This window comes from Callorhinchus milii, unplaced genomic scaffold (genome assembly GCF_018977255.1).
Source record: "Callorhinchus milii isolate IMCB2004 unplaced genomic scaffold, IMCB_Cmil_1.0 Scaffold25, whole genome shotgun sequence".
NCBI classification, from domain to species: domain Eukaryota; kingdom Metazoa; phylum Chordata; class Chondrichthyes; order Chimaeriformes; family Callorhinchidae; genus Callorhinchus; species Callorhinchus milii.
In genome coordinates this window covers 6,365,393-6,391,086 of record NW_024704766.1, presented here as the reverse complement: position 1 = coordinate 6,391,086, position 25,694 = coordinate 6,365,393, and the positions used below count along the sequence as shown (strand labels likewise).

At 49.9% G+C, this 25,694-nt stretch overlaps 2 protein-coding genes across 2 annotated transcripts in view; both read left to right on the top strand.

Moving 5' to 3' along the window:
• The window catches only part of c2cd2l (c2cd2 like), a 37,166-nt gene extending 19,416 nt beyond the window's left edge, over positions 1–17,750 (top strand). The window contains exons 2-14 of the mRNA XM_007908779.2: positions 3,068–3,163; positions 3,782–3,901; positions 6,840–6,947; positions 8,269–8,382; positions 9,054–9,171; positions 10,210–10,333; positions 11,204–11,268; positions 12,120–12,259; positions 12,716–12,887; positions 13,354–13,446; positions 13,988–14,115; positions 15,030–15,315; positions 16,061–17,750. Coding sequence (XP_007906970.1) covers positions 3,068–3,163; positions 3,782–3,901; positions 6,840–6,947; positions 8,269–8,382; positions 9,054–9,171; positions 10,210–10,333; positions 11,204–11,268; positions 12,120–12,259; positions 12,716–12,887; positions 13,354–13,446; positions 13,988–14,115; positions 15,030–15,315; positions 16,061–16,287 — 1,791 coding nt within the window. The 3' untranslated portion in view covers positions 16,288–17,750. The remainder of the gene's footprint in view (positions 1–3,067; positions 3,164–3,781; positions 3,902–6,839; positions 6,948–8,268; positions 8,383–9,053; positions 9,172–10,209; positions 10,334–11,203; positions 11,269–12,119; positions 12,260–12,715; positions 12,888–13,353; positions 13,447–13,987; positions 14,116–15,029; positions 15,316–16,060) is intronic.
• Positions 17,751–21,292: 3,542 nt separating this feature from the next.
• On the top strand, positions 21,293–22,049 carry LOC103188720 (histone H2A). The gene has a single exon (XM_042343977.1). The coding sequence runs from the start codon at positions 21,471–21,473 to the stop codon at positions 21,924–21,926; it is 456 nt and encodes a 151-aa protein (XP_042199911.1). The 5' UTR covers positions 21,293–21,470; the 3' UTR covers positions 21,927–22,049.
• The last annotated feature ends 3,645 nt before the right edge of the window (positions 22,050–25,694 follow it).

Below are 25,694 nucleotides of genomic sequence, written 5' to 3'. Positions count from 1 at the left end.
TCAACCCACATCTGGAAGCAGCCACGAAAGTCATCAGATTCTAGCCCTGTAACCCATTTTATTGCACAATAAATTTCTTGGCTACAGGCTTTGTGTTCTCATGGTGCGAGACAAATAGTACAATACCACAAGCCATTCCTAAATGTACGATTGTGTTGTGCGGTTAATAACCTTTGATGTGCCACAAAATAATGCGGTCACGTTTGCTAGGTAACCAGGCCACTGGGAGGTTTATCTGTCACTCGACTGGTTTTACCGGTTGCTGTTTGTTTGTGTGTCAGTGGGTGTGAGGAGATCTTGTGCGCGTGTGAGGACGTCTGTGTGTGTAAAAATGCGTGTGTGTGTGCACTTCAACCCTCCGAGATGATGCCTCTTGGGAAGGGTGCTATATAAATGCAAGTTGTTGTTGCGTGCATGTGTTAGGATGTGCGTGGATGTGAGAGTATCTGTGTGAAAGTGTGAGTGCGTGTGAGAGTGTGCGTGTGAGCGTGTGAGTGCGTGTGAGAGTGTGTGTGCCAGAGTGTGCGTGTGAGAGTGCGTGTGTGAATGCATGCATGTGCAATTGTTTAGGAGGATGTGTACTTGCGTGTATGCTTGTGAGTATGTGTGTATGTTTGAGTGCAAGTGAGTGTGCGCGAGTGTATCAGAATGTATGAGCGTGTGGGTGTATTCACGTGTGTGACTGTATAAAGGTTGTCAGAGGACCCAGTACTTTCAAGCTCTCTGAGGTGCATTTGTAGCACCCCAAGTGATGGGCGCTATATAAATGCAAGTTGTTGTTGTTGCAGCCCTCCTCAATGACCAGCTGCCCCAATGGCCTATGAGCCACACAGCGACAGTTTGGGACAACAACAATAACTTGTTACACCCCCTCCTCCTCCCCCTCGGAGCGTTGGAGCCTGGCTGTGGCTCTTCTAAGTCGGGGAAGAGTGGCCAGTGATAGAATGGACTGGGGACCTTTAGTGAAAGATAGAGGGAGAGATAGAGAGAGAAGTGCATTCACACTGCACATACAGTATAACTCGCATAAGTCTGATCCGTATAAATCTTATAACGGTTTAAGTCGTACATAATAATCGTTGCATTTGATGTAGCGTTTTTCACATCTTCGAGACCTCTCTAAGTCATACATCTGCCGAAGTCCCGTTCAATTTCCTATCATTAACCAGTTTCACATAACTCATATTTTGCGAAAGTCATATTAAATGCTGTGCACAAACCGGCTGCCGCGTTTCGCTCACAAAATGCACAGTTACTACACTTTACAGTATGTTCTGCGAAGCGCTTTGGGATGTGATAAGGCGCTGTATCAAATGCAAGGATTATTAGTATCTGATGTATGGTCCCAACTGATACGACTTATGTGAGGTTTGCTGTAAATGGAACTTATTGTTATATAAACACACACACCTCTCTGTCAAATTAATCTCTCTCTCAGCTATGCACAATTTTTTTTCCCCGCGCTCGGCCCGCAGTATAAAAACCATGACCTCGTTTCCCAACTTATTAATAGAACACTTACATTTTTTAATGTTTTTGAAAAATGTGAAGTAGGCTAAAGAAGAAATTCTTTGCGTCTTTGAACAAGTGACCACTAAACTAGAAGAAAAACCTTCAAAATGATGCTAATAATTATATATTATTCATAATTATCCCACACCTTTATAAATCACTAGTTAGGCCTCAGCTGGAGTACTGTGTCCAATTCAGGGCACCAACACGTTTGGGAAAATGTCGAGGCTTTGGAGAGGGTACAGAGGAGGTTTACCAGAATGGTACCAGGGATGAGGGACTTTAGTCATATGAGAGACGAGTAAAGCTGGACTGTTCTCCTTAGAGCAAAGGAGGTTAAGGGGAGATTTAATAGAGGTGTTTGATAAGAGTAAATAGGGAGAAACTGCTTCCACTGGCGGGTGGGTCGGTAACCAGAGGACACAGATTTAAGATAATTGGCAAAAGTACTGGAGGGTAGACGAGGAGAAGTTTTTTTCCCCAGCGAGTTGTTGCAGTCTGGAATGCACTGCCTGAAAGGATGCGTGGAAACAGATTCAATAATAACTTTCAAAAAGGGAATTGGAAAGGGACTCGAAAAGGAAAAATTTGCAGAGCTATGGGGTAAGAGCGGGGGGGTCTAGTTTGATAGCTCTTTCTTAACAGCAAGTAGGAACCCGGTTGTTAGTTGATTGGCGCATCGCTTTCCGCGGCTATTAATCCCTTTTAAAATAATTTGGTCACTCAATTCACGGCTGTTTGTGGGACGCCGCTGTGCGAAATTGGCTGCAGATATACAGCCGAGATACACAGTCAATTCACTTTACGGTGTATCCTGTGAAGCGCTTTGAGACGTCTCGAAGACGTGATAAAACGTTGCATCCAATGCGAGGAGTATTATTATTAGAGCTCTTTCAAAGAGCGGGCACAGGCACGATGGGCCGAATGGCTTCCTTCTGTCCTGTGGGTTTCTCTGATTCTCCGATGCAGTGGCAGTGACACAAGTGGACAGTGATCGCAGCAGACAGTGCGCTGGCAAACGCAGACAGATTATTTTAAACACACGAGTTCAGTAAGAGAGGGCGAGACTGGCTGAATCCCTCCCTAAGGCTCTGAGATGTTGTGACTTAATAATATAATAATGTATAATAATCCTTGCATTTGGTATAGCACCCTCTCCCGTCTTCTTGATGTCTCAAAGCGCTTCACAGAATATATTGCAAAGTGAATATATATTGACTGACCAAATATTTTTGTTGCTGAGGGTTTATTACCCCCCGTAAAAGCCAACTGGGTTCCTACCTACTGCGAGGTAAACAGAGGCGTAAGAGTGGAGTAAGGAAACTTTCCTAAGGTTCCACCCCACCTGGGAATCGAACCCGGGTCCTCTCGCTTGCATCCTTCTCCTTTGCTTGACGTCCATCCAACCCCTCCAAGACCCTGTACTTCGTAAAGGACTCTGTGTAAACGCATGTTGTTGTTGCTCTGAATGCTTTGGTCGGGCAGAGCTGAGACTGAGTGACTCATATTCTTCCTCCCGTTTCTCACTCTCTCTCTCTTTGTTTTATACTCTCAGAGTTCGCTGCAGATAAGCTTCGAAGAGGGGCCCCAACTCCCAGCCTCCGCGACCATCACAAGCCTGACCTGCACTGAGCAGTCGAACCAGAGTATGGTAAGCTAAGTGGGGGGCGGGGGGTGCACTGCGATGGGCTTCTGTGTGTGTTGGACCTCTCCCACCTGTGTCATCCACACATGCATCACATTCAGGCTCGACTATTGCTAACTTCTTGTTTGTCGGCCTTCCCAACTCTTCTCTCCACCAACTGCAGGTCATCCAGAACCTCTGCAGCTCGTGTCCTCTCTCTCACCAGGCTCCGTGAACCCATCACACCCACCCTCGCCCGGCTCCACTGGCTGCCCATCCCTCAGAGGATGAGGCTCAGAATCCTTGTACTCACCTTCAAGGCCCTCCATGGCCTTGCCCCCGTGCTACCTCTCCGACCCCATATCAACCTGCTCTGACCTGCCCGCCTCACCATCGGTGGTCAGGCCTTCAGCCTCCCTGCCCCCACCCTCTGGAACTCCAATCCACAGTGCTTTCGCCTTGCTCCCTCCCTTGTCTCCTCTTCAAGCGTGGCATTCGGTCACCCCCCAATCCCACCCCCTTGCCCCCACCCCTCCTGATCCCACCCACCAGCTCGGGTGCAAATCCCTGACTGTCCAGCGCCTTGGGCGTCCTCCCGACATGTTGTTGGTGGTGGTTTGACCAGTGTTCTTTTGCTCCCTTTAGGTTCTTTGCTGCCATTTGGTGGTGGACACCATTCAGTTTGCGGTGTCCATTACTCAACAATCTCCAGCAGCCGTCTCCATGGACCCCTATCATGTGGTCTTGGCTCCTCTTCAGGCCCAGGTACTTGTGTGTGTAGAGCACTGGGAGAGACCCTAACCGCCCACAGGTTCTCTCCCACACTCCACTACCCACTGCCTTCGCTCGGCCGGCTCCGGCCTCCTGCTCGTCCCTCGTGCCCTCCGCTCCACCGTCAGCCACTAAGCCCTGAAGCTTTGGAACCCTCTCCCCCGATCCCTCCACCTGCCTGCGCTCTCCTTCCCCTCTTTTAGATCACGACTGAAGACTTTCCTCTTCGTACGTGCTTACGGTCACCTCCCTCCCAGCTCCCCTCCCACCCGGCTTGGCGTCAGGCTCCGCCACTGTGAAGCGCTCCGAGAGGCTGCCCTACACGAAGGGCCCTGTGTAAATGCAAGTTGTTGTTGGTGGTGGCTCTGACCCAGGTTAGGAACAGCAACTGCTCGGAGGAACGTCAAACCAGAGCTGTGGGTTTGTGGAGAGTTCATTGGAGAAACCTGACAGAAATGGTTGCTCAACCATAGTAACCCTTGCATTTGACACAGCGCTTTTCACGTTGGGAGGGAGGTGTCTACAACTGTTTGTGGGACGCTGTGTGCGCAATTAACTGCCATGTTTCGCCACCACAAAACACACAGTCAATTCACAAAGTGTGAAGCGCTTTGAGATGTCTCAACGATGTGATAAGGCGCTGTATCAAATGCAAGGATTATGTTATAAAAGAAGAGGTTTGTCTGAAAAAAGCCGGGTGTCTGACACGTGTGGAAACCCATCACCGTTGCTTAAGAGTCTCCAAACCGAGCTGAGAACTCCCCGCCTCCCACCTACACATGGAAATCCCAGAGATAGATTGTTGGAATGGAATGCGCTCTCTCTCTCTCTCTCTCTCCCCCTGGAGGGATGTACCCTGTTTACCTAATTCCAAAGAATTAAGCACAGGTTGGCAAGAGCCAAGGCTGGGGGGGGGAAGCCCAGAGTGTGTGTTGGGGAACTGCTGGAGCCTAAACAGTCAAAACCGCAGAGCTTGCCATGGATATGGCAATGATATATGTCCCCAGTCCTTCTGACGTGAAAGGCGCTGCACAAATGTAATTTGTTGTGGTTGTTGATAGCGTTGTCTGTCAAGCTTTCCCGCTGCTTGTCCAGCGAGGATCACCCTACTTGGGGCTTTGGCTTGCAGGGTTAACAGTATAAAACATGCCTGTGACACAGAGTCAAAGGGTTGCACATAGAGTTAATATGAAGTATGGCATCCCTTACGGAGGCGAATGTGACCAGCTGATCCAGGCCCACGATTAGTAACAAGATCAATGCTTATACACATACACGCCCACGCACAGTACACAGGAACTCAAGCGCACAGCACACACAGACACACGCCACTCACACGCCCACACAGGACTGCGCTCAAGAATTGGGTTTGTTTCCCCACTTGGTTGAGAATCTGGCAGAAAAATGCAGGAATTCATTCAGCTGTTCAGAACGCCCTTGTTTGAACATTTTTCTCTCGCCAACAGAAATAATAATAATAATAATAATACTGCAGCAATATTTCGCCCGCAAAATACACAGGCAATTCCTTTGCAGTGTATCCTGTGAAGCGCTTTGAGACGTCTCGACGGCGTGGTAAGGCACTGTACCAAATGCGAGGATTATTATTATTAATAATAATTCTTGCATTCGGTATAAGGCTTTTCAGGTCAGGAGGATGTCTCAAAGCGGGTCACATACAGCTGCTGCCTGGGGGGGAGGGGGTGGGGAAAGACGAAGAAGGCGGAGGGCGGAATGAGTTGGGTACGTGATAATGTGAGCTAAAAATTGCAAGGATTGTATACATTATTAACCCCTTCAGGAGCTCTGGAAAGAAGGGGGCCTTCAGATCACACAAGCCCGGTGCTATTGGTTCAAATTTTACCCCCTCGCGCCCCCCCCCACCACCGAAGTCGGTGCTCAGTCCAGTTAAACCAAGGAAGATTGTGGGGTGGTGGGTGGAGGGTAGGGGAACCTCATTGAGTGAGGTTTCAGAGACCCCTCGTTGCCCAGCTGAGAATGTCACACCGAGACATCAGCTCAATTATCCCAGAGAAACGTTCAAGAGAACAACAACTTAATAATGATCCTTGCGTTTGATGTAGCGCCGCATCACGTCTTTGAGACGTCTCAAAGCGCTTCACAAAATTTACTGTCGAGTGAATTGACTGCGCATTTTGTGGGCGAAAGGCAAACTATTATAAACTTGAGTTTATATAGTGCCCTTCATGCTGGGCAGCGTCTCGAAGAGCCTGAACTTTGGCGAGTGAGTGAGCTGGCCGCTGGCGGGGATGGGGGGTGGGGGGTGGGGGGGAAGGGGGAATGCGCAAAGAGGGGCTTAAGGAGTGGGGAGCGAGGAATGAGGGGAATTTGCTCCCTCTGATGGCCCAAGTGAGTAATAACGTCTCCCTCCCCACACACACCCACCCGCACACACTCACTCTCCCCTGACGCCCTCCCAACTCACCCTCCGACAATCCCACCGGATTAAGAACATCGGCCGCTCGCCGCCCGACTGTTTGTGGGACGTTGCTGCGCGCAAAACGTTGGCCCTGCAAAAACGCAGTCCCTACGCTGCACGGAACTGTTGCGAAGCACTTTGAGATAATAATAATTAGTGATGAGAGTCATTGCATTTGGTGTAGCGCCTCATCACGTCGCGAGGATGTTTCAGAGCTTTTCTTAGGATATACTGCCAAGTGGAACGACTGTGTATTTGTCAGCTCTCACACAGCAGTGCCTCACAAACAGCCATGAAATGAGTAACCAGTTACTGGTGATGCTCTCAATTTGGGGCCTGGTCTCAACAACAACAAGTCAACAACGGCAGCAGTAACTTGCATTTATATAGTGCCCCTCACGTAGGGTAGAGTCCCGTTGCGCTTGTATCAGAGCTGTACGTGAGGCGAGAGCCGTTTGACGCTGTTCTAACCGGGTTCCATTGTTGCTGCAGATGGAGATCTGTCTGGAGGAAGCTGAGGTGGGGGGCTTGCTGGTGACCTGGTGTTTTAAGGAGCCCCCTGCTCTATCCCTGACTGTCACTCCCAAAATCCAACGAGGGGTAAGACAGCCCACAAGGCCACAACAACAACAACACATTACATTTACACGGCGCCTTTTCTTGTCGGGAGGACGTCCCAAGGTGTTGGACAGTCAAGGATTTGCACCCGCCTGGGGTTTGGGATCGGGGGAGTCAGGGCAGGGAGGGTGGGGGTAGAAGGCGCGGTCGAAGAGGAAGGTCTTGAGATGAGCCTTGAGGGAGGCAAGGGGACAGTGGGATGGCTGAAGGTCCGCATGGTAGAGACTGAAAGCCTGAAGGTCCGATCGCCGACGATCGGGGGGGGGGGGGGTGGTGGAGGGAGTGGGGGCCGGGCGGGGGACACGGAGCAGGAGCGGAGGGAGTGGACAGGCCGGTATGGGGTTAGCAGGTCACAGAGGAAGGCAGGAGCAAGGCTGCGGAGGGCTTTGAAGGCCAGGATAAGGATTTTGAATGATTCCGGGCATCTTTCCAGATTTAATGGGGGTCAGTTTCACCGGGTAGCTGAGGTTAGAGCCACGAGGAGCAGAGGAGTTGGACAAGACAGTGGCTCCTCCAGTCAGACCCACTCGTTTGCTTTGAAGGCCTCTTCATTGTTTGCAGTTGATACAGCGCCTTATCATGTCTTCGAGACGTCTCAAAGCGCTTCACAGGATATACTATAAAGGGAATTTATTCCATATTTTGTGGGCGAAATGGCGGCAGCCAATTGCGCAAAGCAGCGTCCCACAAACAGTCGTGGATTGAGTCACCGATTATTTCCTCTTGTTTCTTGGAGGGAATTACTCCCGGAAAGCGATCCGCCAATCGACTAACAACCGGGTTCCTACTTACTTAACAAAGTCTTGTTGAGTAGGAATATTTTGGTCACAAAACAGTCAATTCACTTTACAGTGTATTCCGTGAGGAGCTTTGAGATGGCTCGAGCATGTGATAAAGCGCTATATAAGAATTTGCCTGGAGAAAGGAGACCCAAGGTCCATCAAGTTCACCTTCCACCATCCTGGCAGTCGCTTGACATGTCCTGTCCCAAACTATATACTGTATCCTGAGATATTATTTTCCAGCACTTTCCTGACATTTTCTGCTTCCACAGTCTGTCTCCCTAGGGAACCTGCTCCATATATTTACTTCGCGCTCACTGAAATAGTGTTTCCACAGACTTGTTCTGAATTTACCCCCTGGAATCCCAGGTCCTGTCCTCTGGTTCTGACTGCTCAGTACAAGTATCAAGTTCAAGGATTATTACTACAGACACAGGGGTGGGGAAGACAGCAGAGGTGAAAAATGTAATGTTCCAGCCACTTGCTTAACCACGTTAACCATTCCCGTTTGACTTGGGCAGAGGACTGAGGGGAAGGCAGACGTGTCCACCATTGCAGAGCTGATTGAGGATACAGTCATCAGCACCAGCCCAGCGATGCTGCTCAACCTCAAGGCTCACGGGGCGAGCACCCTGGTGAGTTCCATCTTTGCTTCTCTTCAGACGGTTTACAATGTCCCTACCACCTTCTGCCCACTTTGCCAACCTGTCCACTCCCTCCCTAAGGCCATTTGGGAGTGAAATCAAGAGGCAGTTGTTCACCCAAAGGCCAGTGGGAATCTGGAACTCTCTCCCTCCCGCAGAAGGCTGTGGATTATGGCTGGATCCATTCACATTTTTAAAGCTGAGGTGGATAAATGTTTGTTAGGTCAGGATTTCAAGGGATATGGGGCAAAGGCGGGTAATTGGAGTTGAGGTATAGATCAGCCTGAATGATGGAACAGACTTGAGGGGTTGAATGGCCTACTCCTGTTCCTATGTTCCTCCCCTCAGTGAGCTCCATCCTGATCCACATCCCCCTGCCTTCGCCACCATCGATGTTTGGACCGTCAGCCTTTCTGCCCCCACCCTTTGGAACTCTGCCCTGGAGCCCCTCCGCCTCATATTGCCCTCTCCCTTGCCTTCAAAGCCCGTCTCAAGACCCTTTCTCTTCAACTGTTGCCTTTGGTCATCCTCTCCAACACCACCTCCCCCCCCACCCCACTCCCACTCACTCACTACCCCCTGCTTTGCCCTACACCCCCTCATGATTCCAACCAGAATTGAGGGAAACTGCGCGGTTAACCCTTTACTTTCCTCGCTGCCAGGTGTCGGGAGAAAAATTTGGGAAGAGGTTGGCTTCTCCGTCGAAGGCGGCATTGAACGCTGGGCGTGGACTGGTGGTGAGGCAGCTGAGAGTGAGCATGAGCAAACCCCAGGAGATGGGTAAGCAACTTTGCCAGGGAGTGGGGTAGTCAAGGGGTCAGAGATCAGGGGTTGTCCACCCCACCCCATGTACTTCGCAGGGACGCCACTTTCTGTCAGACATCATGGACTGCCCACAGCTCGTCCACCCACAACTTTCACTATGGAGTCCTGTAGCTCAGTGGTTAGCGCGCTCACCTCGCAAGCGAGAGTGTCCGGATTTGATTCCCGCCCGGCGGGGCGAAACGTTAGGCAAGTTTCCTTACTCCACACACCGAGCATTAAGTAGATTCCCCAGTCAGAATATATAATAATATATTCGTATTATATAATATAATAATAATTTGGTCACTCAATCCACAACTGTTTTGTGGGGACGCTGCTGTGTGCAATTGGCTGCCGCGTTTCGCCCACAAAATTCACAGTCAATTTACTTAACAGTATATTCTGTGAAGCGCTTTGAGACGTCTCAACTACCCGATAAGGCTCTATGTCAAATGCAAAGATTAATATTATTTTTATTAGGTTTCTTAGTCCCAAACTATTGGGCAGTGCTACTCCATCGCCATCCAGTGGAGAATTCGATAGGTCTTTTCAAAGAGCCGACACAGACATGATGGGCCGAATGGCCTCCTTCCGTGCTGTATAATTCAACGATGCTATGAATTTTCACAAGATTCCCTCTGCTTTGTCCAATTGGGAACACAGTAATAATAATAATAATCCTTGCATTTTGTGATAGCACCTTCTCATAAGGGAAGGGCGTCTCAAAGAGCTTCACAGAATTTACTGTGAAACAGAGTGACTGTGTATTTTGTAGGCGAACTCGGCAGCCAATTGCATACAGGGGTGTACTGCAAACAGTCATGAAATGAGTGACTGATTTTTTTTGTTGTTGACCAAAAACTCCCTTGTCTCTTCGAATAGCGCCGCAGGATCTTTAACGTCCAGGGCACAGTCAGGGAGCTCGGTTTAACCTCTCATCCGAAGCGCGTACCCTGTGTATCCTGTGAAGCGTATTGAGACCTCCTGTTGTTTTTCGTGTGATCTTCCCCACAGGAGTGGGTGAGCTATGCTGCGTGCTGGAGCTTGACGGCCCCCTACAGTCGAAGAGAACGAGGCCCGTGACCCCCACGTCCTCGAGCACAGGCACTGAGGCGGAGTGGAGCGACGAGGTGAACTTGTAAGCGACTTTCATTCTGACTCCTCCTCGCACCTTAGGCTTTAAACCCCCCCCGAGGCGCTAACCCACGTGAAGAGCACTATATAAACAATAATAATCCTTGCTATTGGTACAGCGTCTTTCACGTTGGGAGGACATCCCAAAACCCTTCACTTGGATTTTCTGTTAAGTGGAGTGACTGTGTATTTTGCGGGCGAACTCGGCAGTCAATTTGCGCAGAGCTGTGTCCCACAAGTAGCCTTGAAAGTGAATGACCAATTTTATGTGGGGCATTGTTGGCCAGGACATTGGGAGCGAGAGAGTCAAACCCCCGTCTCCTTTTGAATAGTGCCACAGGATCTTTCACGTCGACCTGATCTGGCAGTTGGGACCTCGGTTTAACTTCTCATCCAAAGGATAAAGTCTCTGACAATGCAACACCCCCAGTGCTGCATTAGAGCTTCAGTTTAAGACAACTTGATTCCAAGTCCCTGACGTGGGGGCTTGAACCCACAACCTTCTGATTCAGAGAGAGAGAGCGCTACCCACTGTCCCAGGCTGACACGCGAACGCTATGATCTTACAGGCTAAGTGTGAGTGGAATGTGAGGCGTCAAGAAAGCAAAAGCCAACAGCGTTAACTGAGAGAAACTCCCTTCTCTTTTCGAACGCGTGCAGGCACCGACTTACCTGCAAGCAGGTGTCCTGGTCACTTAGACGCTCTCTGCCGTGGCCTCTATCTCCCTATCGTCTCTTCCGATCACTCGGGGAGCGCTCTGGGACGCTGCCCTGCGCTTTGGGCGCTACGTAAATCCAAGTTCTTGTTGTTGTTGTTTGCAAACTTCCTGCAATGTTGCATCTCTCTAGTAATGGCTTCTGTCTTCTTTATCAGTGAGATGGGAGCCAGGTGCAAGCAGCTGAAAGTGAAAGTGTTGCAAAGGGCAGGACAGAGGGAAGGTACGTTTCAGGTCTTAAAAACAAGAGGGTCTTTGTTGTCAGGTTCAGGTGAGCGGGGGTGGGGGTGGGGGGGGGGAAGGGGTGTCAGGCAGAAGAGTGAGACCACTCAGCTCCTGTTAATCCTGCAAATCAATGCTAGGTGGTCCCATCTGAACAAGCAACGGGAAAGCTTGCCAGACAGCGATATCAATGACAAGCTGGCGTTTTTAGCCGGTTAGACTTCATCAGTTACCCCGACGCACACTCTGGGCTCCCCCCCAAACCTTGGCTCTTGCCAACCTGCGCCTAATACTTTCTGGAATTAGGTAAATAGGGTTCATCCCTCCAGAGAGAGAGAGAGGGCATTCCATTCCAAACAATCTATCTCTGGGATTTCCGTGTGTAGGTGGGAGACATGGAATTCTCAGTTTGGTTTGGAGACTCTTAAGCAACGGTGATGGGTTTCCGTACGTGTCAGATCCCTGGCTGACCAATAAAAAAACTGTGAGAGTTGTAAGACTCTAAAGGGACTGGATAATGTAGACCGAATTTTATCTTGTCCGGAACAGAAGAACCAGAGGCCACGGCCTGCGATTGAGGAGGGTAAATTCAAAAGAAATCTGCGGAAACGCTACGGGCTCCCTCGGGAGACAGATGGTGGAAGCAGAAAGTGTAGATTCTTTCAAGAACAAATGAGATAGATTTCAGTTAGGAAATAATATTTGGAACATGACATGTCCAACGATGGCCAGGATGGTGGAAGGTGAACTGGGTGGACCTTGGTCAAATTGTTATGTTCTTATGAAGAGAGGCTGTGTGTAAATACCAGTAGTAGTTGTTGTTAAACGCGGGAATTGTTCTCTTTCTTGCAGCCACTATTTTGGGGCAGAGTGCAATCCCTGTGGATCGTTCCCGCCACTCGCCGGCCAGACGGCAGACGTTCCCACTGTTCCCTGTCTCGGACTCCGACAACGACGACACCGCCACGTCCAACGGCTTCGTCTCGCTCGAGGTAACAAGCCTCGGTGATCCCACCGGCTTCTCAACTGCGGAGGAGGAGGGGAAAGAGATGGATAGGGCAGAGGGGGGGTGGGGGAGGAAAGGCAGGGCAAAGTGGGGAAGGAAAATCAGCCAATACCGTTACTCCTGGTTGCTATTAAGATAAACCCCTCCTCCCCCCTTTTTGTTCAAATCGGACTCCCGTAGCGTAGTGGTTAGAGCATTCGCAGCCAATTGCGCACAGAGGAGTCCCCAAACAGTCGTAGATCGAGTGACCAAATTATTATTTTTTTGAAGGGATTATTCCCCCCCTGAAGTAGTTAGGGTTCCTATTTACTGTTGGGTAAACAGAGCCGTCCGTGTGTGTGTGGAGTAAGGAAATTTTTGCCCGGGTCCTCTCGCTTGTGAGGTGAGCGCTCTAACCACTGAGCTCCAGGGCTCCACATCATCAGCCCTCTTCTTGTTTCAGATGGTCTATGTGGGCCCCAGAGAATCCAAATCCTCCCCCTCGTTGGCTCCCCTTAGAGCGACCATCACTCCCACCAAGAAAGTGGAAATGGACCGGATGGTGATGCCGGATGGAACCATTGTCACCACAGTAACCACCATCCAATCCCGGCCCAAGATGGATGGCAAAATAGGTACACGTGTGGTTCATACATGACACGTAATAGAGCTGTGCTTATACATGTGCGCAATATAAGTATGTTTACACATGGTTTACACATGGCACATAGATGTGTGCACTTACACATGGTTTACACATAATGCATAATACAGCTACTTTTACCTGTGGTTTACACATGGAGCACAATATGTCTGGATTAACACATGGTTCAACACATGGCACAAAATAGACTCCGACCCCCTAAATGGGAGAAATGCGTATTTTTAATGAGTTTATTAAAAAATGTTGTGTGCAATTGGCTGCCGCGTTTCTTCCACAAAATACGCAGTCACTCCACTTTACAGTGTATTCTGTGAAGCACGTTGAGATGCCTCAACGATGTGGTAAGGCACTACATAAAAATGGAAGGCTATTATTATTATTATAATTATTCACGTGCAATGTTCGGCAAATGACTCGATTCCATCTGCTCCCCACAGATTCTCCCACGAGGTCACCTTCCAAGGTGGAGGTGACAGAGAAGAGATCGGTCACGGTGGACGACAGTCCGGTCAATGTAACGGCCAGCAATGGTAAGATCACACTTTTCCAGCCAAACTTACTTGTGGGGTCCCGTAGCTCAGTGGTGAGAGCCCTCGCCTCGCAACCGAGAGGACCTGGGTTTGATTCCCGGGCAGCGCAAAACCTTAGACAAGTTTCCTTACTCCACACACACGCCTCTGTTTACCCGGCAGTAAGTAGGAACCCGGTTGTTAGTCGATTGGCATCCGGGGGTAATAATCCGGGGGTAAAAAAGCAATAATAATTTGGTCACTCAATCCACGGCTGTTTGTGTGACGCTGCTGTGCGCAATTTTTCTGCCGCGTTTCGCCCACAAAATATACAATCAATTCACTTTACGGTGTATCCTGTGAAGCACTTTGAGACGTCTCAATGACATGCCAAGGATTATTATTGTTGTACCGGGAAGCCAAACCGTCTGCAGAATTTCCAGCGATTTGGCGTTACCGTAGACTAATGGTAAATGAATGACTGAGCGACCGGCGCTGATACGGCGCTTTGTGCGTCTGCTAACCGAGCAGTTTGTGATGTGACGTGTGTTGGACACGGCAGATCACCTTGCCAACGGCCTGGATCCGGTGGTGGAGACAGCCATCCGGCAACTGACGGAATCCGCCAAAAAACCCACCAAAAAGACCCCAACCAAGCGCAGCACACTCATCATATCCGGCGTCTCCAAGGTAACCAACAGGAAGCGATGTCGGTGGCAACCTAATGACCCGGAATTTGGGGAGGGCGAGGGCGATGGGGGGGGTGTCTCGTTTCGATACCTCATCTGAGAGGTCAACCTCCTTCCCCTCCCCCAACCTCCCCCTCATGCACAAGGCTAGATTCCCACCGACGCATCAATCATCATCAACAACTTGCGCCCTTCACTCAGGGTAGCGTCTCGGAGCGCTTAACAGCCTGACGCTGAGCCAGCGCGAGGGAGAGAGGAGGTGACCATATGCACGATCGATGAGGAAGATTTTTAGTCAGGATCTAAAAGAGGAGAAGGAGAGGCCAAGGCAGGCGGAGGGATCGAGGTTGAGAGAGTTCCAAAGCTTCGAGGGTGTTAGTAGCTGAAAGCGTGGGCACCAATGGTGGAGCGGAGGGGCCGATGGACAAGCAGGAGACCAGAGACTTCTCAATGTCATTGGCGTTATATCGCAAAACAAGGGTTGTCTCAGTGCTGCTCTGCTGGTCCTTGATGTTAGTTGTTAGTGATCTCTCGACCGTGTTGAGAAGAACATAAGAATTTGCTGGCGAAAGAAGACCGAGGTCCGTCTAGTCCTCCTTCCACCATCCTGGCAGTTGCTTGACATGTCGTGTCCCCAAACTATATACTGTCTCCCCCAGATATTATTTCCTGGCAGAAATCTTTCTAAATTGTTCCTGAAACAAATGATACCTTCCTGCCTCCTCCGTCTGTCTCCGTAGGGAGTCTGTTCCACACGTTTACCGCTCGCTCACTGAGATAAGTGTTTCCTTAAGACTTGTTCTGAATTTATTCCCCTTCAATCACAGGCCGTGTCCTCTGGTTCTACTGTTCAGTACACGATAATACAGCTTTTCACGGTCTCCTCTTTTTCTGTCACCCTCCCACCCCCTCCAGGCCCCCATTGATCAGGAGGAGATGGCTCTGTCTGTGGGCTATGCTGCGTCGATGGATGCGTCGTTGCAGAGCGACCCTGGTTGGACCGGGTTGCCTCAGTGCAGCAGCCCCAAAGATCTGGACTCGGCGAAGTCCACCGACTCCCTCCACCGGCGGCAGAGGAGCAGCCAGGACCTGGATGAGGCGGCAACGTCCGACATTTCCGATCGTCCGTCCGTGGACGACGTCGAGTCGGAGACGGGATCGACCGGAGCCCTGGAAACCCGGAGCCTGAAGGATCACAAAGGTACGTCCTCCATCCAAACTCTGCTCACAGAGAGAGAGAGAGAGAGAGAGAGAAGGGGTGGTGGGGGGGGGGGGGGGGGTGGTGAGGGAACAGGCCGCCCTGATCAGCTCGGAGCAAACATGACAGGAGTCTCTCCCAGTATCCCGGCCAACAATCAATGGCCCCGGATGAAACCTGTCCTGATCAGCCCGTGCCCGGAAGTGATGTTGGTGCCAACCTAATGACCCAGAAGTCAGCCATTTTAAGCGTGGGGTGGGGGGTGGCATGGTGCTTTGCTGTGTGCAATTTGGCTGCTTACAAATACACAGTCACTACACAGGAGGTCTATTCCCTGAGATGCAGTTATAGATGTTGGATCAAATGTGGAGAGTCAGGATGACTTTTCGTGGTAAAAGTTTCTTGTTCATTGCCATCCATCCTCTCTCCTTCCCTCCCTCTCCCTCCTCCGGCCCTCCGTCCCTCCCTCCCTCTCTCCCTTCCCCTTTCTGTCTCTTCCTCTCTTGCTCTCTCTCTCCCTTTCTCCCTCTTTCTCTTGCTCCTTCCCTCTATTCTACAGTATGTATCCTGTGAAGCGCTTTTGAGACGTCTCAACGACGTGATAAGGAGCGATAGGCAGTGTAGCTCTTCTAAAGACTGGTACAGGCACGATGGGCTGAATGGCCTCCTTCTGCGCTGTAAGAGTGTATGATTCTATGATATCAAATGCAAGAATTATTATTATTAACTCCTTCCTTGCCTGTATCAGTGGGATTCCTGCGCAGTGGCACCAAGCTGCTGTTCAGGAGGAGGAGCAAGCAGAAGGAGGCAGGGCTGAGCCACTCGCACGATGACCTGTCCAACCCCAGCGAGGGCTCGGTGGGCTCCAGGAAGAAATCGGGCAGTTTCTCCCGCAAAATCATCAAGCGCTTCTCCTTCAAGTCCAAGTCCAAAGCCAGCGCCAACGGTAACCCCACGGCGACCCCCGAGAACTGAGGCTTCCCTCCCTGAGCCGGAGCCGGAACGGGAACGGGAAGAGGAAGCGGACAGCGTTTCGAGTTGGGAGCCATTTCCCAGACTGACCAACTGAGCTCTCAAGTCAACTCATCCCAGCTCAATTTAGCCCGGCCCAGCCCAGCCCAGCTCAAGGGACAAGTATTTTAAGAACATAAGAATTTGTCAGGTGAAAGAAGAACAAAACCCATCCAGTTTGCCTTCCTGGCAAACACTTGCACATGTCGTGACCTCCCGAACTATATACTGTATCCCCGAGATATTATTTATATCCCGTTCCAATTCAGACTCTTCTGCGAGACGTTAATAGCCCCCATGACGCCTCGTCTCTGACCCCGAGAAGCAACAGCAACAACAACAATTTGCATTTATACTCTGCCCTTCGTGTGGGTAGCGTCTGGGAGTGCTTGGATTTGACTAAGTGACCGAGGTTTGAACGCCAGGACGAAAGGAATGGACATCGTTGGATCCAGATACTTTGCTTCCATTGTGAAACCCTTTGCTTCGCTCCCCTCAACCCACAGACCCGCTTTATTTATTCTGCCTTGACCCCACCCCTATTTTCTCCCTCTCCTCCCCCCTCCCCGGCCCCATCCACCCAATATCTGCCACCTCCGCACACGGGTTCAGTCAGTCTGTCCTTTTCTTCCGATCATTGAGCGGAGGCACCTCTGACTGTAGGCACCTGCTGATACACTGACCGATGTCACCCCGACACACAAGGGGAGCGTAGCTGGTGAGCAAAATATCTCACCATCTCTTAGTTTCAGGAAGACACCCAATTGGCGTTTTTGCTTGTTATGGATTATCATTTAACAAGACAGTTGTGGTGTTACTGACATGCTTTGGGGACTTCTCCGGGAAGTGAGTAGTGGGTGGAGTGAGTGTGTGCGCGCGTGTGAGAGAGGGTGGTGGGGAGGAGGATGTTTCAGTGAAACGTCCCGCGATTGTTTGGGTGAGTGAAAGAAGCACTCCATCAAATTGTGAGGGGCCTGGTTTGTGACCGTGTTTATGCAGCACTCTGTCACGTGGGGTAGCGTCTCGGAGCATTTAACACGCAACCTCTGCCCACGGCCTCGCGCTCGGAACTCTTCTTATGTGACGGGAGATTTCCAGATGTTTCAATCACCAGCTTTTGGGATCAGGTACCAGGTTAGGGCTGAACCAGACAGTCTTTTTCCAATAACGATACAATTTTGTGATTTACAAATCACAAAACACGGCGCCTTTCACACAAGGAGGACGTCTCAAAGCGCTCAGCGCTGATCTGGCCAGGCACCCGAGCCGGTGGGAAAGAACGGGGAGAGGATGAGAGAGCGGGCAGTTGAATGGAGTGAGGTTGGAGGAAAATGTGACCAAAAGCGTGGTCAAAGAAGTGAGTGTTGAGGCAGACTTTAAAAAGGGGAGAGAGAGAGAGAGAGAGAGGGACGAGTGAGCTGGAGGGACCCTGGGATGGGGTTCCAGGGAGAGGGGGAGAATGGCTGAAAGCTCGATCGCTGATGGTGGGATGTGAAGCAGGTGGGGTGCTTCAGCAAGGAATGATTTGATGGCCATTAATGATTGAAGCACTGAGAGGGACAACAAGCAGTTAGGTGCAATAGAGACAGAAGTATGTACACGGGCTCCACACACCAACAATAATCTCAGCTGTGTGTGTTGTACTTAAAAGTGTTTCCAGTAGGTTAAAACTGTAAAGAGAGGGGGTGGAGGGGACACTGGAATGAGTGAAAGGGGATTGGAAGCTTCCTACAATTTCCATTCACCTTTCACTTGGGAAATCTGCCCCAAAGCGCTTTACAACAGCAACCACAAATTACATTTACACAGCACTTTCCACGTCACGAGGACGTCCCGAGGCGCTGGACAATCGGGGATGTGGACCTGAGCAGGGGTGGAGGGCTAGGAGGGTGCCTGAGGGCACGGTCGAAGAAGAGGGTCTTGAGATGTGCTTTGAAGGTGGCAAAGGAGGGATCAAGGTGAAGGGGTTACGGAGTGGAAATGGGTTTAAGAGCATTGGATGAGTACATGGACAACAAGATGGGACTCCATTGGGGTTTTGAAGGCAGGGAAGCAGTGGGAGAGAGATTCAGGGAACTTGCAAGATTCATCAAGTGGACCTTTGGCTCAGTGTTTGGTTTGGGGGAGATTTACATTTACACAGATTAATTAAATTAAGATCAATAAACATTAAGCAATTCAGGAATTAAATTTGGAAGTAAATTTTTCATACAAAGGGCAGTGGAAATCTAGAACTCTCCCTCCCCAAAAAGGCTGTGGATTATGGCTGGATCCATTACAATTTTCAAGAACGAGGTGGATAGATGTTTGATAGGTCAGGGCATCAAGGGATGCAGAGCAAAGGCGGGTAATTGGAGTTGAGGTATAGATCAGCCATGATCTTATAAAATGTCAGAGCACGCTCGAGGGGCTGATGGCCTCCTCTTGTTCCTATGGGTGGGAGAGGGAGGGGGAAGGCACGGGTAATGTACTTTGACTTCCAGTTGATGACAATGGACCTTTACTCAATTTCTGAGCGGCTAATTTTTCCCCCCCAAGGAATGTGGTTGGATGCCTCGGCTACTTGGGGACTTGGTCTGAAGGGCCAGTTGCGACGTGTAGGTGCTTAATTGTGTATATAAAACAAAGTTTATTGTAAATAATACATTTTAATCCCCTTGTTCAAAGGGCTGGAGAGACAGAGCGAGAGAGAGAGAGAGGTGGGGATGTGAAGGCGAGTAACCAGAAATGGCAATATTTATGACATAACTTAAGGTTGGCTCATGCAGGCTTCTGCTAGGGAACTCTACGGACTTTAACGCCAATTTTATTCGGGGTGGGGGGGAGATTGTGTGGTTATAAGGCGGATTGTTCTTCCATGTGCATGCAAGAGTGGGGGTGGGGGTAGAGAAGGAATTTTCTTTTGAAAGAAAAAACACAGAAATATTCCCCCCCACCCCCAAAACACACACACCAACACAGACAACTCATTACCCCTCCCCCTACCAACACACACGCTGATTTTAACAGTGTGTTTTGATGGTCTTTAACACATTTTTGGGATCGGGGGAAGGGGTGGAATCTCCACTCGCGAATAGGATACACACTAAAAAAAACACGGCCTATCTATACTCACTTTCCTATACGTTGTCACCACCCTATGTGTTAACTTTACAGTCAGTCAATCAGTCGCAGGTGGAAACCGGGTTCCCCCGAACATCTTGAAAATAAAAATTGATTCTAAACAAGAAAACAGAGTGCGTTGATGAAATGGGGGGGAACTGCTCATTTTCAGTCAATAGAAAAACTGATTTATTTTACAGTATTTACTGTATCTGCACCTCGAATCCGGATGGGTTCAAGAGCCTCAGCTGCCCCGACAACAACGACAAAACCTGCATTTATATAGCGGCCTTCACAAGGGGTGGCGTCTCGAAACAGACCATTCGGCCTAACTAGTTCGCTGTCAGTGTTTACATTCCATACAAGCCTCCACCTCATTCTAACTCCAGCACGGCCCGGCCTGGCTCATCGGCAGGACCTTGAAGGACAGACCATTCACTGGGGGCAGGGAATCCTCCCACTAACCTTCTGTTAACTCTGCAAGCCAAACCCCTAATGGATAGGGTGGTCCTAACTGGACAAGCAGCGGGAAACCTTGCCAGACAGTGATGTCATTGGCAAGCTGTGCTGTTTTAGCTGGTTAGGCTCCAGCAGTTACCCTAACGCACACTCTGGGGGTCTCAAACCCTGGGGGATAAAGTGTTTAAACGACGCATGAGGCTAGCTGAACGAGATAAAATACTGTACGAAACAAAAAAAACACATTAGGAGCCATTGCTTTTCCTCCAAACCGACACTGTTGCAATATTTGCAGTTTTAACTTGCGACAGGAAAGAATTCAGCCTTGAGCAAGTCACACGTTGCAGGAAAAACACAGCATAAACGGTCAAAGTTGCAAAACAAAAGTGCAAATCACGTATCACAAACAAATTTGTTTGGACTTGGAACAACACCATGCCACAAGATTTTGTCGGCGACCCGCAATATTGGGAGGAAATCATCATGATTTGGGCCGTGAAGTTGATGGGGGGGGAAAAAAAATCCAAACAGATTCGATCGTAACGGTAATATTCCTCGCGGCGTCGAGACGTCTGGAAGCGCTTCTCAGAATACACTGCCAAAGTGTAGTGACTGTGTGTTTCGTGGGTGAGAGGCGGCGGCCAATTGCGCACAGCGGTGTCCCACACAAACAGCTTTATTTTTTTTAAATTTTATTTTCATTCAATCCACGACTGTGGGGGCGGTGGGGGGTGTGGTGGGGGGAGACACTGCTGTGCGCAATTGGCTGCCGCGTTTCGCCCACAAAATACACAGTCACTACACTTGTGACGGCATATTCTGCGACGCGCTTTGAGACGTCGCACAGACGTGATGATAAGGCGTTGGGTCAAGTGCCAGAATTATCACCAATAACATTCCTCAGTAGTAATCTGTTACTGCTCCACTCGCCTCCACTCTCTTCATTCAATAAAAACTTCATTCAAAAAATACCCACGGGATTCGAACCCGACAGCGGGAACGCGTCCGATTGGTTCCCGCGCCGGGAGAAGGGCGAAGGCAACCAATCAGGGGGCGGTTGGTCAGGCGGGCGCTTGACCTGTTGGCCCATTGAGGAGAGCGTACGCTGTGACGGACGTGGCATCCAGCCAATCAGAACGTACCGGCCAATCGCTGAGCCGGGCGCGGAGCGAGCTAGCCAATCGGCGTGGCGGTTACTCAGGAGGACTGGCCAATCGACGTGGCGGTTAGGCAGGCAGGCGGGCCAATCAGGCGGCGGTGAGTCAGAGGACTGGCCAATCAGGGGGCGGCGAGCGAGGCGGGCGCTTGACGAGTCGGCCATTGAGGCGAGCGGAGGCGGTGACTGACGTGCGGCTGCGCCAATGGGAGCGGGCCGGCCGGTGAAGGAGGCGGGGTCAGCAGGGATGACCAATCGGCGTGGCGGGCGGCCGGAGAGCGCGAAGGATAGGGAATAAAAACGAACGAACGAGGCGGTCCGGCGCCATTTTGGGAGGGAGGGAGCGAGCGGGTGAGAGAGAGAGAGAGACGGAGAACAGGGACAGAGGTGAGCCCTGCGCCTCAGTCAGTCAGTCAGCGAGTGAGCGGCTATGTCGGGACGAGGTAAAACCGGCGGGAAAGCCCGAGCCAAGGCCAAGACGCGCTCCTCGCGGGCCGGGCTGCAGTTCCCGGTGGGCCGCGTGCACCGGCTGCTGAGGAAAGGCAACTACGCGGAGCGGGTGGGCGCCGGGGCCCCCGTGTACCTGGCGGCGGTGCTCGAGTACCTGACGGCCGAGATCCTGGAGCTGGCGGGCAACGCGGCCCGCGACAACAAGAAGTCGCGCATCATCCCCCGGCACCTGCAGTTGGCCGTCCGCAACGACGAGGAGCTGAACAAGCTGCTGGGCGGCGTGACCATCGCCCAGGGCGGCGTCCTGCCCAACATCCAGGCCGTGCTGCTGCCCAAGAAGACGTCGTCCGGGGCCTCGTCTGGATCTGGGGGGGGAGGAGGCGGCGGAGGCAAGGCCGGCGGGAAGAAGAGCTCCCAGCAGTCACAGGATTACTGAGGGGAGAGAGAGAGAGAGGGGGGGAAAGAGGAGAGAGTGATGTAGAGAGAGAGATAGAGAGAGAGAGCGACCACCACCATCATCACCATCATCATCATCAACCCCGGGCAGCACGAAGTGAAGGAAATTAGTTTCGAAGAGGAACGAAGAAGGAATCCGAAACGCCCTCAAAACTGGTCCGAAACAGCCACAGAACCGGTCCAAAACGCCCACAAAAGTGGTCCAAAACACCCACAAAAATGGTCCAAAAGACCCGCAAAAATGGTCCAAAACATCTGCAAAACGAGCTTATTTTTTTTTAGTCTCAAGTACTGAGGGGCTGGGGGGGGGAGGGGTGCGCGCGGGAGAGAGAGGGGGAGACCGCCATCATCCCCGGAGAGCACAAAAGTGAAGAAAGTTAGTTTTGAGGAGGAAGAGGAGCAAAGGAAGATGCTGCGACCACCGCAAAACTGGTCCGAAACACACAAAACAAGCCTTTTTTTTGAAAGTCTCAGAGTTACTGGAGGTGGTGGGGGGGGAGAGAGACAGAGGGATCACGGTCCTCTCTGGGGAGCAAAATATTTTGAGAGGAGCAAAGAAAGAACCCAGAAGCTGCTGTAGAACGTGCAAAAGAAAAATCTGGAAGAAATTTTGGGAAGAACCAACTGGCAACAGCAGTCGCAGGACTGTTGGAGAGAGAGACCATCAGCATCCCTGATAACTAAAAGGTGAAGAAAATGAGTTAACGGAGGGATTTGAGCCCAGAAAGAATGCAAAATACCTACAGACTTGTTCCAAATTGCTCCAAAGTAAAAAAAAATAACCAAAGCGGCAAAAAAAAAACTCCCAAAGAGTGACTTTCAGATGCTCAAAAAAGAGAGGGGTAGAAGGCGAAGTGTTAAGGAGAAGAGCGGCCAGAGAGAGAGAGCGAGAGAGACTTAAGGCAAGAAAAGATCGAACACACAAAAATATGATTGGGAAAGAGAATACCCTTCTCTCTCTCTCCCCCCCCACCCTCCCCAGTAATCCTGGGATGCTCAAAAAAGTTTAATGACCAAGGTTGATTAAGGACAAAGTGACTATAATGCCATTTGTTTTCTACTCCCCCCACGTCCCCCTCTCTTGTTTCTCCCACTCCCCCCACACGCACCCTTCCTGTCTGCCTCTTTTGTTTCACTCACTGTTGTTCATGATTTTTGTTTTTGTATTAAAAAGGGTTTCTTAAAGAGATTCTGCATTTGAGATTTGTTTTACGGTTTTTTTTTAAATCTGTAAAGAAAATTCTCTTTCCCAAATTTGTGTGGATAAGGCAGGTTTCAAAGTTAGTTACTTGCTGCCAGGCTCTGGCATGATGTTTATTGATTTTAAAGAGTGTGTGTGTATGTGTGTATATATATATATAATGTATCTGGATATTTCACATCCTGTTTTTGTGTGGTTTGGGAAAATGTCTGAAAAATAGTAGCAGTGCAGCAATGGTTGGTCGAGTGACTGTGTGAATGCTTAACCATACGGGACTGATTCCAGTTTCAGGGTGGTATCTGGCAAGCTTTCCCGCTTAGATTAAGCTTTCCAGATAGGACTGCCTTAACCGTTAGTGCTTTGGCTTGCAGGCTGACAGGAGTTGAGTGGCATGACTCCCCATGTTCCCGGTGCCTGGCCTGCCCTTTCAGGTCCTGTCGATGTGCTGTATTCAGCAGTGCCCTGGAGTACCGAGGACCCCTCTGGCTCAGAAACCAGACTACTGAAAACCCCACAGAGGGCTGACATTTCTTCTCCCCCCCCCACCCCCCATGAGTCCTCAGCCTGATTATTGCTAAAAAAAAATATAAGCAATAATGGCCCCAAATTTGCCATGGAGGGAGGGCTTTAAGAATGAGGACATCTGGTGGTGAACTGTTTCAGGTTTCTGCTTTTCAAGCTGCATTGTATCATACTGAGGTATGTGCAAAATAGATGGGACAAGACGCAGTGTGACTTATTGCAAGTGGGCTGTGGCTTTTTTTTTGAAACCCTGTAACTTGCTCCTGTAGTTGCCAGCACAAGGTCATGACAATTGATCGAGTGCTGTGAGGGAATTTCCTTACCTTACAGGAAGAAAGACCTCCTCCAGATTAAATCCAGCATACGAAGACATTGAACAAAGTGACCTAGGTTTATTGTGTGATTAAAACATTTCAGAATACAGATTAAAACTGCACATTTTGCAATTAATGAAACAGTTGTGAATTTGTAGGCTGCGTAGCTGAATCAGTTAAACATTTCTTAATGCTTAAGCTATTACAGTGAGCTTGCTGGGATATATCGTCAGTATTTCAGCTGTAACATTGACTCGGATGCCTCATGCAGATGTGAGTTGAAGTTGTCCAGTAGCTAATACAGTACTGATTGTGGCTATTGAGACTTTCTCCCAAGCGACAGCCTAATAAGTGATACGCCGAGTAGGCTGTTTACATTAACATGCTGTTTGGGTACAAGTGTATTCTAAAACAATTAATTTGATTTCAGACACACTATATCAAATATAAAGATTATCATGATATCAATTTGTATCTTAAAACATTGAACTTTGTCATGTTAATTAAACTATTAAACTAGTGCTGAGCTCTAGCCACAAAGCGGAATAAAGTCTTGCAAATGTGGAAAATTGGGTTCTTTGCAGACTGGGACTAAATGCCAGAAACAACAAAAACTTGTATTTGTACAGCACCTTTCATGGCAGGAGGATGTCCCAAGGTGCTGTACTGTGATGGGTTTTTGTACCCAAAATGGGGGTTGGAGTCGAGGTGGGGGCAAGATGGATGGATGAGGGGATCCGGGATACAGTTCCGGAGGTGGGGGCAGAAAGGCTGAAGGCCCGACTCCCATTGGTGGGGCAGGCAGGGGGGGGGGACACGGAGCAGCCTGAGTGGGTGTTTTAGTAGGTTGCAGAAGTAGGGAGAAATAAGGCCATAGAGGGAGGGCTTTAAGAATAGGGATGAGAATTTTGAATCCCCTGTGGTATGAGGCGGTAGTCAAGCCGGGTGAGGATGGGGGGGTGATATACTCGCGGAGTTTAGTGCAGGAGTTGCAGAATTCTGAATAATCTGCAGTTTGAGTAGAGAAGAATTAGGAATGCTAGCTTCCTCTCTGGTGAGCAGGGAGATAGCATAGATGTGCCTGGACACAAGGTGGACAGTGATACGGAGGTTGGGGAAGGCAGAATTGCCATTGCACGGATATCAAAAGCAAAGATTATTATTATGTAAGGTTTAAAAGACGGTCGAGATTCAAGCAAAATGTCAAGGTTCCACACTGTCTCAGTGAGATGGAGAGTGCATTCCTGGCGAGTGATGCTGTCAGCACCTGAGGTAAGGAGGTGCTGACAGGAGCTAAGCCAAGAGGGCCTTGGTCTTATTACCATTCAACTGGAGAAGATTGGCTCTCAGCCAGTACTTGAAGGCTAACAGACAATATCAGTATAGCAGTGGGTCCTAGAATCAAAGGTGCAGACAAAGAATTGGGTTTCATCCATATATATATATATACGGATACGGAATTAACTTCCACACATATATATACACACACACACATATATATATAGTTTCATAGAATGTTACGGCACAGAAGGAGGCCATTCGGCCCATCGAGTCTGTGCGGCTCTTTGACAGAACGTCACTTTCACTAAACCCCAATCACCAGCTTTCTCCCCATAACTCTGCAAACCCGTCTTCCCCAGATACCTGTCCAGTTCTCCCTTAAAAGCTGTTATCGAATCGGACTTCACTGCCCTTTCAAGCAGATCATTCC

Excerpts from the sequence above, each read along its gene's own strand:
- LOC103188720 (XM_042343977.1), top strand. The coding sequence starts at position 21,471 with ATGTCGGGACGAGGTAAAACCGGCGGGAAAGCCCGAGCCAAGGCCAAG.